Here is a 20516-nt window from a genome sequence, read left to right as displayed (position 1 = left end):
TTTCCATGCTGTATGACTCTATGGCTGGTGGACAGTGGAACACTGTGTAAATTTTGGGAGGAGATAGACAGATTTTTAATCCACAATGGATTGAAGAGGTGTGGAGAGAAGGTTGGAAAATGGAGCCAAGGCCTGCTGAGGTCAGCCATGATTGTATTCAATTGCTGAGCAAACACAGGAGCCTGAAATGCTTACTCAGATTATACTCCTAATTCTTATGTTCTTAACACAAAATGCCAAATAGGAATAGAATATCAATGATGGTAATTTTTTAAAAAATCCACAACTGTTGCCATCTTACCTTAGCTTTTTGTTTGATGGCCAAAATGTCTGTCTGACCCAGGCTGCAGCCTCAGGAACGTGCTGACGGAATTATATTAAGTATCCTAATAGCATTTTAACAGATAACTGAGAAAGACGCCTGTAATCGGTTTGCATGATTTTGAGTTGCTTGAAGCCAACCCACTGCCCTCTTCACCCATTTTCAATGAGTGGTTGGTCAGCAGGATGCAAACAAAATCCTAGATTTAAAATAGGCCACCCTCAAACTAATGACGTTGTTGAATTTGAGACTTTTCCAGTGCCTCACCAGACCACCTGCTCCTACTTAATTTAAATTAATTTTAAATATCAGATTAACAAGTACATGTAGAATTCTTCATGAAGTTATTTCAACTCAAACTTTCACCCTGTGTAGCTGGTATTCTTTGGTGGAGACTTACCTCATCATAATTTTCAGAAACCAAAATAAATCCATTGTTATCGATGAGGTAACAATTTATTATCTGAAAATATAAAATATTCAAATAATTAAGAAAAATAGTCAAAATTTGGAAATACAATTTGTCACTTAATTTATAAATATAGTATAAAGATGTGATACTTTCTAAGATAACACATGTATAACGTAATTCACACTAAAAGTGCTGGAAGTCCAAAACTTAGAAATTGTATCTTGCCTGTGATGATCCAAATTAAACATATGCTGCACATGTTCAATAGTCAGCTGCAGGTCCATGATAAATTGGTGGATGGATCTCATTAGGAAAACACTGCTGTACTAAAAACCAGTAAGATTGGCACTGGATAATCCGATTTCTAGCCCCATATGTTTAAGTATAGGTTAACAAAACCATTAAAGATACTAACCTCATCGTCACAGTTTATTGTGCACTTTCCATCAAGAGATGCACACTGTAAGAGATAGTAATAATGTAAACACAGAGAACAAAGACATACCTGCAAAATTTGCCAAAAATTAAACAGCAAATGTTACATACCTTATTAATTATGCAAGTAATTCCACTATTAATGGGGGGGGGGGGGTGTGGGTGAGACAGCTGTTAAGGTTGGAGTTGGGCTCACCTAAAGTTCTAGTTGGTGGTGGGGGGGGTGGGGGTTGTCCCACAAAATCCAGCCCAATTTTTCAAGTCAAAGCCACTTGCTTAGAATTGAGGTAATTTTGTGTTGTGTTGAGCCCAGTGTCAGTACTGTATGAATGGGGTTGTAATAGATGGTTCCATCTTAAAATTAAACTTACTAGAATTCATTAAGGCCTAATAACTAAGAAGAACTTAATAAGTATTGCTGTTCCCATCTGACAGCCTCACAAAATCTCAGCAATCTTGCCTTTAGTTTGCAGTCTACTGTATCAGGCCACTTTGTGTACATTTTTCCAAAGTACAAAGGTAGTTTAATTTTACTTTTTAACATTAATGTTTTTCCATTTCCAGCTAATTCACAACATGTGAAGGGTTTTGACATACTATGGAGATTGTTAAGGTACAAAGCAAATGCATGTCTTTCAGTAATGTAACAAAGTGTTGAGTACAGAATGAATTCCTATGCAGCATATTTTCTGCTATCAGGAAGCATTTACTTATACCATCATTCCCTGTACAATTCCAACAATACAGACTTGAACTGTTGTCCTGACACTTTTATTAACGGGTTTATATGTTCCATTTAAAAAATGCCAGACGTAACCCATAGACTGCTGCCAAGTCCAGGAAAATGATTACCATTTTGGACCAGATGGTTCTGCAACGCTCCGGTTCATTCATTTTCAACTGACAAAATGACTAATATTTCAGTAATAAAACTACTCAAATGTCAGGAACAGCTTCATTGAAATAATATAGACATACATTTAATGTCTTCTTCCTAGCTTCCTCTTTCCTCTCTCACTCGTAACCAGACAGCCTCTGGTATGTTTTCAAATGGGCATAATTTATGTTGGAGGCTTAACAGAGGTTGTCAGCAAGATATTTCTATCTTACAGCTTGATTTCATATTGATGGACACAGATATTTACTGTAAGAAAGGTGGAGTGGTAATGGTGTTGCTCCATATAAATTGGGAAAGGGGTTCAGATCTGTATCCAACTGTATAAGTTCTACCATTGTCCTCAGAGTTGGAGTTGAACCTGGGAACTCCCTAACATGTTAAGCACTCTGTTAGGCGTGTAGTATTAAATAATATTAAACTAAACTAAAATAAAAAATGTAAATAAAAGGATATGTTTCAATTACTTAATTCAATGTGCCCTGGTATCTCAGATAATAAAGTGTGAAGCTGGATGAACACAGCAGGCCCAGCAGCATCTCAGGAGCACAAAAGCTGACGTTTCAGGCCTTGACCCTTCATCAGAGAGGAGGATGGGGCGAGGGTTCGAGAATAAATAGGGAGGGAGGGGGAGGCGGACCGAAGGTGGAGAGAAAAGAAGATAGGTGGAGAGTAGAGTATAGGTGGGGAGGTAGGGAGGGGATAGGTCAGTCCAGGGAAGACGGACAGGTCAAGGAGGTGGGATGAGGATAGTAGGTAGGAAATGGAGGTGCGGCTTGGGGTGGGAGGAAGGGATGGGTGAGAGTAAGAACAGTTTAGGGATGCAGAGACAAGCTGGGCTGGTTTTGGGATACAGTGGGGGGAGGGGAAGAGCTGGGCTGGTTGTGTGGTGCAGTGGGGGGAGGGGACGAACTGGGCTGGTTTTGGGATGAGGTGGGGGAAGGGGAGATTTTGAAGCTGGTGAAGTCCACATTGATACCATTGGGCTGCAGGGTTCCCAAGCGGAATATCAGTTGCTGTGCCTGCAACCTTCGGGTGGCATCATTGTGGCACTGCAGGAGGCCCATGATGGACATGTCATCTAAAGAATGGGAGGGGGAGTTAAAATGGTTCGTGCCTTGGAGGTGCAGCTGTTTATTGCGAACTGAGCGGAGGTGTTCTGCAAAGCGGTCCCCAAGCCTCCGCTTAGTTTCCCCAACGTAGAGGAAGCCACACCGGGTACTTTGGATACAGTATACCACATTGGCAGATGTGCACCTCCGCTCGTAACTCGCAACTCATATTCCGCCTGGGAACCCTGCAGCCTAATGGTATCAATGTGGACTTCACCAGCTTCAAAATCTTCCCTTCCCCCACCGCATCCCAAAACCAGCCCAATTCTCCCGCCACTGCATCACAAAACCAGCCCAGCTCGTTCCCTCCCCCCACTGCATCCCAAAACCAGCCCAGCCTGTCTCTGCCTCCCTAACCTGTTCTTCCTCTCACCGATCCCTCTCTCCCACCCCAAGCCGCACTTCCATTTCCTACCTACCAACCTCATCCTACCTCCTTGACCTGTCCACCTTCCCTGGACTGACCTATCCCCTCCCTACCTCCCCACGTATACTCTACTCTCCACCTATCTTCTTTTCTCTCCATTTTCGGTCCGCCTCCCCCCTCTCCCTATTTATTCCAGTTCCCTCTCCCCATCCCCCTCTCTGATGAAGGGTCTAGGCCCGAAACATCAGCTTTTGTGCTCCTGAGATGCTGCTTGGCCTGCTGTGTTCATCCAGCTTCACACTTTCTTATCTTGGATTCTCCAGCATCTGCAGTTCCCATTATCACTGCTCTGGTATCTCCTTTTATTGCTTCTTTTCTTTTGATTCCCTGCCTTTCTAACTTAGCCACTCTGTTTTAAAAATACAGAATTTTACTTTCTTTCAGCCCAATCTATTCACATATTTTTAAATACAAAATAAATAACTCAACTTTCATTCACTTTCTTCATATGTTGAGTATGCATATTTCATTTTAAAAATGAGTACATGACAGACTGAGGGAAGAGATTTCCCCAGTGCTGCAGAGGCTACTTTGGAGGTATAGACATTTGGAATGCAGTGCACAATCTGACATGTTCCCGCCTTTTTACAGTTTTCCAGAGGTGAGCTTTTAGCAGCAATGGTTAATCACTTGGCAGTGATACTAAGGCAGATAAGGTATTTAAAAATGACAATTAGTCTCCCTTATTCTGATACTGTAATGTTATGAATGGAAACCTAGCACCCTTCACATCAAGAGTGTGACAATACCTCAGAGGCAGTTTCAAGTTGGGAGGTTGGAACACCATCATTGACTTTTTAGATTCATTTGTAAAGAGGTAGAGAGGTTATATGGAGCACATCTGCAAGCATTTGAAGCTGTTTCCTCTATGCACCAATGATTCCAGCCACTATTTACATATAGTGTAGAAGTTCTGAGGTTACTGTCAGTAATTCTATGATCTTTCAGAGGTTGCCCTGTTGAGGTTAATTGATCAGTGAATCAAAGCTCATACTGTTAGTTACACTTTAAAAAGTCCTTAAAAAGTTATAACCTGTTGAATAAAGTGCATCTGGCAAGCTAATATATATATAATCGCGATTATTGAAACATCCTCATTGACCCTGGGAAGCAAATTTAATATTCCTGAAATGTCAAATGTCTGCATTGTGATAAAGTTCCAGGTATTTTTAACATTTTAAAAGTTTTAAAATTATTTTTGATTCTGTCTTCATTCAATCATATTCATTTAGTTTGATATCAGAATATTTAAATTTTAAAGTGAAGGATGATTACTGCTTCCTACCTTCTGGTTTTCTGTCTGTGAGAATGCTTTAATGTTATTGGCTGCTTACCTTGATTCTTGACATCACTGTTACTGGATACCTGGAGATTTTCTCAACTTACTATCAGAAATAAAGTTGTCATTGGGAAAAGGTCAATCAATGCAACAGAGATTGCTGTACCTTGTAGGAGGCTATTTTTGAAGTCAAAGGCATTTTATGCCACTGACCGCAAATCCAGCATAATGTTTAACATCTACAAAATACTTGGTCTCTCTGAGAGTTCTTCAGTATGTTTAGCTTGCTTGATGAAATTATTATTGCTGGATACTGGGGATTCCATTGATTGGGCGCCGAAACAAAATTAACAACAGGCAAGGTGAAATCCATGCAGCAGATATTGTTTGACCTTTGTAAGCAGCTCCATCGAAGTTTATGGCTAGGGGTATAATTTTATCCTTGACTGCAAAATCCAAGGCATTTACTACATAAAATGCTAATGTATGCTCTATTCAATTTATTGTGCAAATTCAACTGTTTCAGTTCTCACAGCATCACATTTGTGTTTTCTTTTGAGAACATATGTTGCATATTCTTTAAAATAAAATTATTATATGCTTGTTACGCCACACAACATGATTAGATTAGATTCACTACAGTGTGGAAACGGGCCCTTTGGCCCAACAAGTCCACACCGCCCCTTGGAGTATCCCACCCAGACCCATCCCCCTACAACCCACACACCCCTGAACACTATGGGCAATTTAGCATGGCTGATCCACCTAGCCTGCACATCTTTGGACTGTGGGAGGAAACCGGAGCACCTGGAGGAAACCCACACAGACACGGGGAGAACGTGCAAACTACGGACAGACAGTTACCCGAGGCTGGAATCGAACCTGGGTCCTTGGCGCTGTCAGGCTGCAGTGCAAACCACTGAGCCACTGTGGCCCCCTAAATGTGATGCACATGTAGACGTTAATTTGAATAGCTTGATTTAAAGTACTGTGTCACACAGAATTTACTGAGAATTACAAAGTCTTTTATTATAAAAAAAGCACAACAAATGTAGCCTGATCTTAATACACAAATGATATACAAAGATGATAAAATTAAAAATTTACTTGAAAACTAAAAAAATTGATTGCAGCAAAATTGGGAACACAAATGCTGATATAATAAGTAGCTGACCTGTCGGCTTGCAGTCCAGAATTTCTTCTGGAAAAACTCCAATTTCATTTGAATACCTACAGCTGTTAAAAAATAGAAGAATGAAGCGAAATTAGCCGATTTTAAAAAAATTATAATACATTCATGAATGCATCCGTCAGGAATAGAAGTGCATTGTTCAAATTTCAAAGATGTACTGAAAACAAAAATATAACAATAAGTTTATATTTATATCTTCTGACTGCCTGAACTTCTTAGCATCCGAAGCCTGGAATGATTTCTCTAGTGTACGGCTTTTGTGTTCCATAACTGCCTTAGGACTGAACAAAACTTGTACAGGTCTTCATTATGATAAACACGGTGAACTAGAAACGCCAAATGATGCTTCTCTGAAGGGTCTTACCAATTTTGCCTCGTGTCAAGGACCATGCATACATTTGCTCTGAAAATGACTGAGAGTGAGTAAAAGGGGAGCAAATATGATCCCAGAGCTAGCAGGAACTACAGATGCTGGAGAATCTGAGATAACAAGGTGTAGAGCTGGATGAACACAGCAGGCCAAGCAGCATCAGAGGAGCAGGAAGGCTGACGTTTCGGGCCTAGACCCTTCTTCAGAAAAAAAAATTTCTGAAGAAGGGCTTCGGCCCAAAACGTCAGCCTTCCTGCTCCTCTGATGCTGCTTGGCCTGCTACGTTCATCCAGCTCTACACCAAATAAGATCCCAATTGATTTTTTGGAGCCAGAAGGAGTATTTTTACTCCTTTCAACTCTAATTTGACTTGACTTCATTGAGCGGTGTTCAAAATTCCCTTCAGAAGTTGCAGATATGAGTCACAGCTGGAACATCATAAGGTTTAATAAGTGTAAATAAATTTACCAGTTCAGTGGGACTGAGAGCAGGGGAGGGTCCTCATTTTCATACTGAAATAAACCCCATGCCATTTCAGGTAGCCACTGCTCTGGCCTGCAATAAAAAAGCAATGTAGTAGTGCTCTGTGGCCCAAGCAATTTGGTCACAGATCTTTGTACTGCTAAATTGATTATGGGCCAATAAATTTAAATTGACCCCTCAATATATCATTTGTAATGATTTCCATCTCTGAACCTAGGGAAAGGTTTTGGAAACACGTAACTTTTTCAGAACCTGGCTTGTAAAAATTGGTAAGGACTTTCAGAAAAGCATTGTTGAGTCTCTCAAAATCAAGGTGCCCTAACAGTTCCTTTAATAAATACCTTATGGGGAAAACAATACAGAACTGAACCCTTTTTACTTCTCAAAATAGTCTTCTTTTACGATGTTCCTGTTACGATCAACTCAAAATGGAATACAGAATACAGAGGTACTATTGTCTCTTTCAGATCTTGTCCAAGCATATTCTTCATGTCTGACCAATCAGAATATCTGATATCAGGTATCAGAATACGTAAATAATTATAAGAACCTATCATCAAAGGGAAATGTTGCTGGCGATTCAATGAAAGATAATAACTGTTCATAGCATTAAGTATATTGAGTAATGATTGAGTATTAATTAAAATGTATTTTGATTGCATCGTCTAACATATTTGTTGTGCATTTTCACTAAACAGTCCCAAACTCTGAATCTTTTTTTCTTGGAAAATCTATGCAAGTAAATAAAGCTATCCCTTCTAACTCATCCTTATTGCTCCTTAAGGAGTTCTATGGATCATGTGAGAAGATTGATTAATCCACATCTGCCTCCAATTCAGCATACCATTAATATGAGTTCTGAGGGATGCTTTGTGTGTTCAGAATTGTAACAATGGATTGTTTTTTGAGGTGAGACTTCAACATGATTGTGAATAATGAATGAACATATTGTAATATGTATTGTTCAAACATGAAAGGTTTCATAATTGAGTCCAACCAAGAAATGCTTTGTCTGCACTACTGTCAGTCTTGGTGTAAAAGTATATACCTTTCAGAAAATAATTGTATAAAACCCATTCAACCAATCACTATCAGAACACTGGGAATTTCTGGAATTCCTAGCAGGAATAGACAAAAGGGTTAACATTTATTATATGCAGGATGCAGCAACAAATGCACTATAGTACATCAACACATCATGTTGACACACATGCCCTATCAACCTTCATCTATTGCTAACTTCCACACCCAATTCATTATGGAAATTGCTAATACAAATTTGTTACAAAGCAGTTAGAACCTTCCATCAGTGGTGACATTGCATCACCTCCCCTAGTGTGTGCATGTTCCAGTATGTGGGGAAATAGCCTGAAAATTGTTAATTCTGTAAACTATACGGGTTAATTTCCTAATCATGTTAGCATCTTGCCTACCGGCATGTGTGCTAGAAATTTACATGTTTACATGGCACATAATATTTGAACCACTTAACTGCTGAGCATGCCCAAACATTTGATTGTTTATTCAAAATGTATGAGGCTCCCTGCCATTACACAAACCCAGAAAATTACGCCTTAGACCTCTTAAAGGTAAGGTGAAAACAAAATATATTGCATTTTAAAGTAACAAACCACATGAGGCTAGGCTTGCCACTGGAAGCTTGACTTGATGAGGACTTAACATATTTGCACAACATTGCAAGTACAGTGCTTAAAAGGCAGCATTGCCATTTTATTTATGTGGGTTAATACCACCATGAAAATAGTGATGACTATAAGATATCACCTACAAAATTGGCAATGTTTGTGGAATTTGTTTATACAGTTCTCTGTAATGACTCTCAAGACAGATGCCAAACCTTAGGGATGTAATATGGGTCATTAATGACAGGATTTTTCATTCAAACACCTTTGATCATATCTATGCTGTGGAATTGGAATGTCAACTACCCGTTCAGTAGTTGGATGTTTGACTAGATCTAACACTACTCCCCAAAATACTGGCAACAGCTTCTATTAGCACCATTCAATCAGCACTATTACACTTATGCAGGCTGTGTTTTTACAAGCTTTTCATTTCCTCAATATTTCTTATGGAATATAGTCTTAAGAGTCTGAAAAGTTCAGGGACAATATATAAGCAGCATAAGGACAGAACAAATCCATAAAGGGCTTCCAACTGTGGGAAGAATATAAGACAGAGAGTAGGCAGACAGTAGTAAGGAAGGGCTGAATATTCAAAGTGACAGAAGAGAAACATACAATGCAAACTGTAATTAAAGTCACAATAAGCAATAAGGGCAAACTTTTGAGATTATCATAAACAAGCTGCATTGCGAATTTATACAAACATTATAAAGAATTTATGTAAATATAGAAATAAGGTTATTATACAGAGCTTTTAATGGCCACATGATTTTGTAATGCACTTTACAGAAGTACAATTTGAAGGGTAGTCACTTCTGTAATATAGAAAATGTGATAATTTACCTGTTCACAGCAAGATTTCTCACACAACAATATCATAATGATGGGGTAATCTACTTTTGTATAACAACATTGACTGAGGGATAAATATTGGCCAGGACACACGAAATCTGCTACGTCCGACTCTGAAAAGTATAATGGAATCTTTTACATCCACTTGAAGGGACATTCAAAATTTTGATTTATCATCTCATCTTAAGAATGTCACCACCTATAGTGCAGCACGCTCTCAGTTCTGAAGTGTCAGCAGAGATTAACTGCTCAAGTTCTTGGAGTGGAACTTGACCTTGTGAACTTCAGATGCAAGAGTGTCACCTCTGAGTACAGCTGGAACTGACAGTAACTTACATTACTGAATAGTTATTTCTTTCCTGCTAAAGATCACACAAAACCAATCCACCTTAACACCATGATGTTTGGAATTTATGAGAGTTGAAAGAGTCCAGTATACAGCAAGCCATAGGACAGAATTTGTTTGCAACAATGCTATGCACTGTCAGGTTGTTGACTTTGTGTAACTTCTTTACTTGGTAAATTCTTTTACTTTATGATCAGCAAGTAATACAGAATTAGCTCTGGTCAATGAACAAAGGTTAGAAAGTGTTGTGGCTAGTAATGTTGATCGAATAAACTGCTGATTGAAAATGATTTCTCACCACTGTCATTTAAATCCACTGCAGAAGTAAAACTGCAGAAGTAAAGCTATTACACTTTGTAATGGCTAAAATTGATAAGTAGATAACATGGTTCATAAGTTTATGAGATAGAAGTTTATCACATGTCTTCGGGAAATAAGACCCAATAGGATACTTTTCAACTTTACCCCTCTCCTGCGAGAGGTGACCGAATCATTAGAGAATTTGTTTGTTTCAATTATTTTAATGGAAATAAGAATCAGGCAAATTTTGTAAAGATCAGTCCATCCAGTCTGTTAGATCACCGTCCAAGAGATGAAATTCTAAAGTCTAGGATTTTGCACAAGACTATTGTATTGCATTGAATGCTTCACGGGGGGAATTCATGCAACTACATCTTAATGTGCACTCATTAAAATAAGAAATTAGCTGTCATTAATGATTTGAGTGCTATTCAAGTTAGAGTTACAAATATATTTTCAACTGTTGATGTCTCTTTCTGAAGTACACCCAAAGGAACTACGACACACTATTTCATAGGCAGTGTATTTATATAAATCCAAATAAACAAAGTTGTTTTAAAAATTCCGACAAATCACATGCTGGTTGTTTTTGTGCTTGTACAATGAAATCAAATCTAAAGCATTTGCTGACAGATATTTCTAGCATTGAATTCCTGGATGCCTAACTCATGTGCAGGGTTCCAGTTATAGCGACGACACGAGATGGGCAGCTGCAAACTAGAGAAAGCAACTGACATATAAGAAACCTGGAGTTTGGCTTTGCTGAAAACAGCAATGCAGCTTTGATGACAGCTGACAAAGAAGAAAATAATGAGCTCCCCCCAAGGAGTAGTTAAAGATCAGGGAAAATGCCCTTCTGCTTAGAGTGGGTGATAAATCAGTACATTGAAACTCGGAAGTAGCGTTTCACTATTAAAAATGAAATGAAATACATCAATGCAGACTTGTGCTGGAATTTATGTTCTGTAGTACATGAAATCTCAGAAATGTGTCTCTAACATTCATACATTCATAATGTTAGGGTATTCAAAAACAAATAGCCGCAATTGTAGATTACAGAAAGAAATGGGAATAGAGCAAGGAGAGAGGAAATGGGGCAAGCATTGTAAAATTGTTTGAGATGGTATCACATTGGTGTAGTGTTTGTAACAAGGTCAGCCAGTAGACTTCAGATAATATGAGTTCCCTGATTGGGGCTGTTAACCTGGTCCAATTAGGAGCCCTGTCTGATAGATATAAGCTAGAGTTTCAGAGATCCTGGTCACTCTGAGATCTGGCTTTGCAGAAGGTGGACCTGTGTCAAGTACTATGCTCATGTAAATAAGGGGTGACTTGGTGACGGGATAGTGGTCACTGTGGAATTATTTCAGTCAGGACCCCGACATCGTAGTACCATGATACAATCTTATGAGCAAAGTATGGCAAGCTGTCTGGCGATGCCAGACTCACCTACAAAATAAGTGATTAGAGGGCAATTCTTAAAAACAAAATCATTCAGAGCATGCTGGCAGATTCAATATTTATTGCCCACTTCTAGCTGCCCTTGAGAAGGTGGCAGTGACCTGCTTTCTTAAGCTATTATAGTCAATTTTGTGTGGGCAGACTCACAGTGTTATTGAGCTAGTGGAGGAGATAATGTTCTTTAAGTGCACAAGGGCCAAAGGCTGGTGATTGGAGCTACAGCAGCTTTTATAGGGTGATAGTGGGTTGCAATCATGGCTGTTGCTGTCAGTTGCTCAGTTACGGTCTTTTAAGTTCTAGGATCCTTAGAAAATTGTGCTCTTAACATGGAGTTCATTGGCCAAGGCTGTGAGAAGGGAAGTTGCTGCCTCCTGCAGTGTGATGTCTTAGCCTATTGGAATATTGGAGGCCTCCATTGAGATCAGGGCCTAAGTGCTGACAACACATTAGCCGTGGCAATAGCATTTCCTTCCACATCAATTAAACAGAGCTGCTTCTCTCATTTCAGAACTAGGCAGTGAACAACTGGAAGGAGCTGGCACATGTGCTGAAGTGGTCCTGCACTACTCAGCTGTTTGCATAAGGCAAATTGGCAATCATTGTCACGAAGTAGAGAGTATTTACACCCAATGGTCTCCTGGACAATACTATATAACGCCTTATAGTATATTTGCATCAGGAAAATTTCAAAGGATGCCATAAAGACATAATCCTGACATGTGCACTACTTTCATTTATTCATGGGGGGCAGGTTTTGTTGGCTGGGCCAGGAGTTATTATGCATCTTTAGTTGCCCTTGAGAAGGTGGTGGTGAGCAGTCATCTTGAAGTTTATTTAGTGCAGGTACACACACAAATGCTATTTGGGAAGGTGTTCCAGGAACAAGTGACACTGAAGCAATGATGTTATATTTCCAAGTCAGGACCAGGGAAGGAGCCTTGATGAATGTCTGCACCACTCCTTGTAGATGGTGAACATTGCTGCTACTGAACATCGGTGGGCTTGGAGTGATTGTTTCTGGATATGGTACTATCAAACAGGCTGCTCTGTCCTGGATGGTGTTATGGGTCTTGAGAGTTATTGGGGCTGCACTCGTCCAAGTAAGTGGAAAGATTTCCATCACACTCCTGACTTGTGCATCGTAGATGGTGGACAGACTTGTGAGTCAGGAGGTAAGTTACTTGCCGCAATATTCCTAGATTCTGACCTGCTCTTTTATTTACTGCATTTACACGTCAAGTCCAGATGGGTTTCTGGTTAATGTAACCATCAGAATATTAATACTGGAGGATTCAGTGATGGTATGATTGTTGATAGCCCAAGGATTGATTACTAGATTGTCTTTTATTGGTGATGGTCATAACATGGCATTTGTGTAGTGCAGATGTGATTTGCCACTCATCAGCCCAAGCCTAAATATGTCGAGGTCTTGCTACGTTAGGACATAGACTGCATCAGTGTCTGAGAAATCACAGCTAAAGCAGAACATCGAGGAATCATCCGCAAATATTCCCACTTCTGATCATATGGTGGAGGGAAGGTTACTGAGAAAGTCGGTGAAAATGGTTGGGCCTAGGACAGAAGCCTGAGGAAATCCTGTAGAGATAACTGACCTCCAACAACCACAATCATACTCCTATGTGCCAGGCATGACTACAACCAGCAGAGAGTTTGCTGCCTGATTCCCATGGACTTCAGTTTTGTTAGGGTTCTGTGATGTCAAAATCTGTCAAAGGTGGCCTTAATGTTAAAGGTAGTTACTCTTACCTCACCTCTAGAATTCAATTCTTTTGCCCATGCTTGAGCTAAGGCTGTAATGAGGTCAGGAGCTGAGTGAGCCTAGTGGAATGCCAAACCATCAATGAACAATTGCTAACTAAGTGCTGGAATATAACAGTATTGATGACCCTTTCCATCTCTTACTGATGATCAAGAGTAAATGGATGGGCAGTAGTTGGTCATATTGGATTTCTCTTACTTTTGTATACAGGGCCTACCTGGAAACGTTTCCACATTGTCAACTAAATATTAGTGTTGCAGTTGTACAGGAACAGCTGGACTAGGTGTGTGGGAAGCTCTGCAGTACAAGCCTTCAAAACAATTGCCAGAATATTAGCAGGAGTCATTGTTTTTGCAGAGTCTGGTGCCTTCAGCCATTTCTCGATATCACGGATTGAATTGAACTGGCTGAAGTCTAGCATCATTGGAGGAGGTGAGGTGGATCATCCACTGGGACGGTATCCTAAATACAAAGTCAGGACTTCATCTCTACAGTGTCTGTGCAGTGCTCATTCTATCAATACTATCATGGATAGATGCATTTGCGTGGATGGATTGGTGAGGATGAGGCTGAGTCCTGACTTGGAAATATCGCACTGTTCCTTCACTGTCACTGTGTCAAAATCCTGGAATTCCTTCCTTAAGGCATTGTGGATCAACACACAGCAGGTGGACTGTGACGGTTCAAGGTGGCAGCTCATGAAAAGATGAGAGTTCATGGGTTGACTTGGAAGCAGAGTGGGGCTATGAGGAGGTTGGGCTGGGCTGGCTTGTGCTGGCATGGAAGGGGAAGTTGGTGGGCATGACAGCATATGAGAGGTGAGAGTCAGAGTCAGAGGGCTTAACAGCTACTAGAATAACTGGGATAGAATTCCGGAGGACTCAGATGAGCTATCTAACTAGCCCACATCAGCACTCACCTGTTCAGTAGGCTGTCTACAATGTGTTTTCAGGATTAATGGGTTCTAGAACATGGCCTCTAGCTATTAGAAGCAGTGCCAAGCATCCCTCAATTGAGCATAAGTTCACAGGTCATTTTATCTCCACTGGATGAAGAGGGCCATTATTCAGGGTGTCACTGCCCTTGTTCCTGCTTAGAACTCAGCATTCACACAGATTATGTGCTCAACAGCAGGATATTAACAAACTATCTGTCAGTATAATGCCATATTGGGCCTCCAGCACCCCACCCAAGTTACAGATTTATGGTGGAATGCTGTTAGATTAGGCAGCCACAATGAATGTGGACTAGGTGGAATTACTTGCAAGGATACTTCATAGCTCAGTACAAGGAAACAAAGAGTCATTTCTATTCCCAAAAGACCCCACCAATCAGCCCACCATCTCTCTCTGTTATTCCTACTCTTGAGTTCACCTATAAGTACAAATTAGGATGTAGAATACATAAAATAGATGTATTGGAAAAGAAACACTGAAAACACTAGCAGTACTGTATTTGTATAATGCTTACTTAGGAATCTTTTGCTGCTGGCATAGATTAAGCTGCTTTTCTTCATCTCGTAACAGTTAAAAGATGAAATAATTGTAAACAATCTTTGTAATAATTTCACATTAACATACTCAACATCATTAGGTTCAGTAGCTTCTGCTTAGACATAATTTCACACACTCAGGGATGGAAAAAAATGTAAGGACTAAAGGAGATCTTTGAAAACTCTGTTATCTTGAAACATTTTCAGGGAAGAAACTGAAATCTGTAGCATTGTTTTATGATGCTATATGGCCTCTTAACTTGCAGAAATAACATCTACTCACCTCTGATGGGACATCTGCCAGATGCCATCTTTCCAAAGGTATTTACTTGCAAGAAAGTAACAATTGCTAGCTGTGTGCAAAGCAGTCAAATTGTCACATCAACCAATGCGCAATGTGGAATTAGTGTCAGTGCTGCCATTTACAAATGACACCCATGAGGCTATGTCCTGTCAACCTCATACAGTTCAGTATAACATTAAAGGGCATGAAAATCATTCCATCTCATCCACACTCTCACCCAACTTCAGTGCGACTTAAAGGGATCATGAACTATTAACTAAACAGCTACTGAGTTATATCTTTTGGCTGTTGTTGCAATTTTCCATGCTCTTATAGGGACTCTATGATTGGCACAAGTTTGAATAAATTACAGGGAGCCTTCTGGTCGGAGCTAAAACTGTTTATTGTTGATTTAAAGGATTATGTTCAAGCAAATTGCTATAAGACAGGTTGGGAGGTTGGTAGATTTCTGATTACCAGTAGAATACAGGGGTCTGAGGATAGGTTGAGTAACAGAAACTGATGGATTTGATCAGTCATGATTATACTGAATACATGGCAGGTTCAATGGGCTGAATGGCCTGCTCCAACATTTCAATTATTCATACCAATTGCTAAGACTCACTGATGAATCAGTACTCCTCCATGTTGAATGCCAATTGGAAGAAGAATGGAGAGTGTCAAGACCACAGAATGTACTTTGGTGGAACACTTCCTTAAGAGTGGTTTGGTAACACCATCACTAACTGTGCTGGCTGAGCCCTGAAGGAATAGCAGCCAGACTGTGTCTGAGTATGTGGTGAGGGAATCAACATGAGGGAAAAGTATACTTGATCTTGTTCCCACATATCCAGCAATCACAGATACATCTGTCCATGACTTCACTGGTAGGAGTGATCACTACACAGCCCTTGAGGGAACAAACTCGTATCTGCACAATGATGCCCTCCATTGTGATGTGTGGCATTACTACCGTACCAAATGAGATAGATTTTGCAAAAATCTAACAACTTAGAACTGTGTATCCGTGAGGCACTGTTAGTCATCATCAGCAGAATTGTATTCAGCCACATTCAAGAAATGGCTGAAGGTACTGATACTGCAAAGGCTCTGGGACATGACAGCATTCTCACAATAGTACTAAAGGTGTGTGCTCCAGAATTTAGCACACTCCTAGCCAAGTTGTTCAGATACAGTTACAGAACTGGCATCTACTCAACAATGAGCAAAATTGTCCAGGCACTTTTTGTGAAAATAAGGCAGGACATTTTCAACATAAGCAGTTACTGCCCTCTTAGACTATTCTCCATTTTAAGCAAACTGATAGGCAGTATTGACAACAGAGGGGCAATTGCTCAGTTTACCCTGTTCACTGACACGTGGCTTTAGTTTTGACACAACCACTTAGTTCCTGACCTCATTAAAACGTAGGTCCAAATATAAATGAAACAGCTGAGCTCCAGAGGCAAGGTGGAAATAACTGCTGTTGCCATCAAGGCAGCATTTGATAGAGTGTGGTATCCAAGTGCCCTGGCAAAACTAGACTCTATGGGAATTGGGGGAAACATCTACAGTGGTTGGAGCCATACTTATCTTAAAGGAAGATGGTGGTGATTTTTGGTAGTCCATCATTTCAGAAACAGACATCATTGCAGATGTTCCTCACAGTAGTGTCCTCAGCCCAGCTATTCAACTGTTTCCCCAATGAGCTTCCTTCTATCGGAATGTCAGAATTGAGATGGACACATACTCCACAATGTTCAGCACCATTTGTGGCTCTTCGGATACTGAAGCAGTACATCCTGATATGCAGCCAGACCTGTACAATGTCTAGCCTTGAGCTGAAAAGTGGCAAGTGACCTTTGCAGCACAGAAGTGCCAGGCAATGAGCATTGCCAACATTTTTGGGAATACCTCTGGTCCAAAACTGAATTAGGCCAGCCATATAAATACTGTATCTATAAGAGGATAGGAATCCTGCTGTGTGTAATTCACACCCTGACACCCCACAGACTGTCCACCATTTACTAGGCACAAGTCAGGTGTGTGACGGAATATTCTACTTTTGTCTGGATAATTGTAACTTCAGCATCAACCAGGACAGAGCAGTCTGTTGCACACCTTCAATATTCATCCCCTTCATCATTGATGCACAGTTGCAGCACAGTGGCTCAGTGGTTGGCACTGCAGCCTCACAGCGCCAGGGACCCGGGTTCGATTCCAGCCTTGGGTAACTGTCTGTGCGGAGTTTGCACGTTCTCCTCGTGTTTGCGTGGGTTTCCTCCAGGTGCTCTAGTTTCCTCCCACAGTCCAAAGATGTGCAGGCTAGGTGGATCGGCCATGCTAAACTGCCCGGGTTGTTCAGGGGTGTGTGGGTTATAGGGGGATGGATCTGGGTGGGATGCTTCAAGGGGTGGTGTGGACTTGTTGGGCCGAAGGGCCTGTTTCTGCACTATAGGGAATCTAATCTAATCTAATCTAACACACACAAACACAGGATAATCACCCTTGTACATTCTCTTTAGTGTCTCATTTCCATGTGTTTTTGTCTATCTTAACACCCTGTGAAGGGTTTTCTCAGTGGCTGTGCCATGAAAGTGGAAGGCTGTTGATCTCCAAAGAAGACTGTTGAAATTGGTCAAGGAAGATGACTTGGAACAGCTCTGGCCCAGATGGTCTGACTGCAGACTGAACTATTTTAGCCCAGTGTCAACAGTCTGGCTGAAGAAAACAGCAAAGGAACTAATGGCATGACGCAAATCATCAGACAGGAAAGCAGTTTCATGCTGTGTGGATTCTCTGCTATTCTCCTAGGATGTCATACCAGCAATCTGACTAATTTGCTGGAGATCATATTGATGGTATATTTTGACGTACTGGGATCTTGTTGGAGCAGTGGTATACCGAGCAAAAATCACACAGGCCAAACCCGCATGGGCAGAGTTAGAGCTATGATATGAGTCTGTTTAGGCTGTAATGTTGCCATAAGGTGCTCTATCACGATAGGATCAAAATATACACTGATGGAAATAAACTACTGTACCATGGTGGAAAAAATTGGTCCCAAGCTCTAAGAAGTGTCCTTCAACAAGTTAACGCTAGATGCTTCCTTAACATTGAGCTTCCCAGATACATACACTCAGCCTTCTCTGGACCCTAGTCAATCCAAATCCTCAGCTTAGAACAACTGTGACTTCACCCTCCAGTGAGCTGGTTCCTGCACATTCCCTAAGTGAGTTTCTCTGTGACTTTCAAAACAAAAATTCAAGCTAAATATTTCTCCCAGATTCCGATCTGCAACACTAGACAACACTCATCCAAAATAGACAAAAACAAAAAAACACTTCTTTTTGTACATATTACTGAGGTAGATTACCTTTTACATCTGGTCTGCATTCAGTCAGCTGACTTTGAGCAGAATATGTGGGGGACCTACAGACTCTCATTCAAAATAAAGCAACAGGCCCTCTTCATCCCTTGAACCTATATGCAATTCAATGAGCTTATGGCTGATCTGTGAACTAGTTTCATATGCTAGCCTTTGCCCTAAATTCCTCAATACCTTTGGCTAACCAAAATTAATGCAGATTTAAAATTAAGTACGATTTTGCATCAATTGTTGTTCCTAGAAAATGTCCAAATATTTATTACCCTTTTGCAGAGAAGAGTTTGCTGATTTCCCTCCTGGAAATCTAGCTCTAGGTTTTTACTTAGTTTTGCAAGGGAGTGCTTGCTAAACTCAGCTCTCATGCAGAAAGAGTGGGAATAAATTACTTAGGCTGACAGCCAAAATGGAAGATGAAACTGGGATACTTGATGTGTCGAATGAGTAAGCAATGGCATTTTCAATTTCTCATGCATCTGAATCTACTCCATCACACTAATACTCCCAGCTGATAAATCTATAGCACAAATATTTGATATATATTGTTTAAAATTGTTTATAATCAGTACTGTAGGATAAGAATTGAAAATCTACACAGAAGAGCAAAATGTCTCTGTCTGTTTGCTGGCAAGCACCTCAAGTGTCTTTGGGCAACTCCACCCAAAACTGGTGAAACACACCTCTCACCAACGGTCATGTTGTAGGGGTATTGAAATTTAACCACCCTGAGCAGGAAGGTTCTGGCTGCATAATAGGGAAGTCCATGGGCTTTCCCAAACATTAACACAACTGACCCCACCATAACTTAGATATCTTTTAACAAATCAGCCAGGCATTCCAAGAATGAATGTGAATTTTCTTCATTAACCCCAGAGTATGTTTCATGTTTCATTTGTTTTCTTTTCTTCCATTTTATTTGTTTCAGCTAAGTTATGTACTGGGGCATGGCTCTCTATTACTTGCAAGGCAAAGTTACGGGTGGCAAAAATAGTCAGGGAAGATGAAGAGATTAGAACAAAATGGTGACAGAATGTGACCGCCAATAATTAGAAAAGGAAGATGAAGAGGCTAGAGCAAGAAGGCACAAAGTTAATACAGAGCAACAGAACACACACAGAACCAATGCTACAAGTAAGAAATCCAGTGCAGAATTTTCTGCGCATATACATGTCAGTCTGGGTGGAGGCAAGTGAACTTAAGGTTAGATAATGGGTTACCAGGACCCTGTCACTTCCATTCTTACCTGAAGAAAAATTACTGATTCACCTTTCCACCCCAACACTAAATGAAGTCTTTAAATGGTCATTTAATGATCATTTAAGAGCCTAATACCACTTGAGTTGCAAAGATCTCAGTTCTAGGTGGGATGGAGAAGGGTTGACTGACCCTATTGGTCAAGCACTGCGGGCAGGCTGTCAGTTTGGAAAGGCGCTTGACTGGGGCAAGCCCTAAATCTGCTCTAATCTATAAACAGTTGGAGGACTGTACCTAGGGCAATGTGATGGCTGCTGACAGCCACCCTCTGCTACTGTTTGCCTCAATCTCCCCTAGTCCACAAGATCCCTGCTGAACAGCACTTACCTTTCCTGGAGGTGATTCTTTGGGAGCAGCCACAGCTCCTATCTGTGCACTGCTGTCAACTTTTGATTGTCTGGTAGCAAAGGGCAGCTCGGATTCCCTTGTCCCATGTCCTAGTTCAGGCAGAAAGTCCACCAACAGCCATTGGCTGTTTGATTATTAGAAGATCCAGTGGGTTTTCTCACTTTCTTACGCCAGAGATTTCTCTTCTGGAAATGCTTCCAGTTATGGGTTTAGTCTGAAAAGATGAATTTCCTGGTCTGACACTTTTTATGGAAGTTTCCATCTATGATCCCTGTCATTATTATGAATATGACATAAATATTATCTTGTGACAAAGGGGAAAAGAATTTAACTCCTTCAACGTGTTGACAAATTTCACCGATTATGCTATCATCACCATTAAAGTCGGCTTCCTGGTCCATTAAATGTGCTTGCAGAAATTGTAACAAAATCAAGGCACTTT

At 40.5% G+C, this 20516-nt stretch overlaps 1 protein-coding gene across 6 annotated transcripts in view; it reads right to left on the bottom strand.

Annotated features, from left to right (window-relative positions):
• cacna2d3a (calcium channel, voltage-dependent, alpha 2/delta subunit 3a) overlaps nt 1-20516 on the bottom strand; it is an 807750-nt gene that overhangs the window by 123875 nt on the left and 663359 nt on the right. For all 6 annotated transcript variants that reach the window (XM_059649881.1, XM_048547899.1, XM_048547901.2 and 3 more), the window contains 3 exons: nt 6057-6118; nt 1150-1194; nt 723-785 (listed from right to left, as the gene is read on the bottom strand). In XM_059649881.1, the coding sequence (XP_059505864.1) occupies nt 723-785; nt 1150-1194; nt 6057-6118 (170 nt within the window). The remainder of the gene's footprint in view (nt 1-722; nt 786-1149; nt 1195-6056; nt 6119-20516) is intronic.

Source organism: Stegostoma tigrinum, chromosome 11 (assembly GCF_030684315.1).
Source record: "Stegostoma tigrinum isolate sSteTig4 chromosome 11, sSteTig4.hap1, whole genome shotgun sequence".
NCBI lineage: Eukaryota > Metazoa > Chordata > Chondrichthyes > Orectolobiformes > Stegostomatidae > Stegostoma > Stegostoma tigrinum.
The sequence above is the reverse complement of the archived record's forward strand: the minus strand, read 5'-3'. Positions and strand labels throughout refer to the sequence as shown.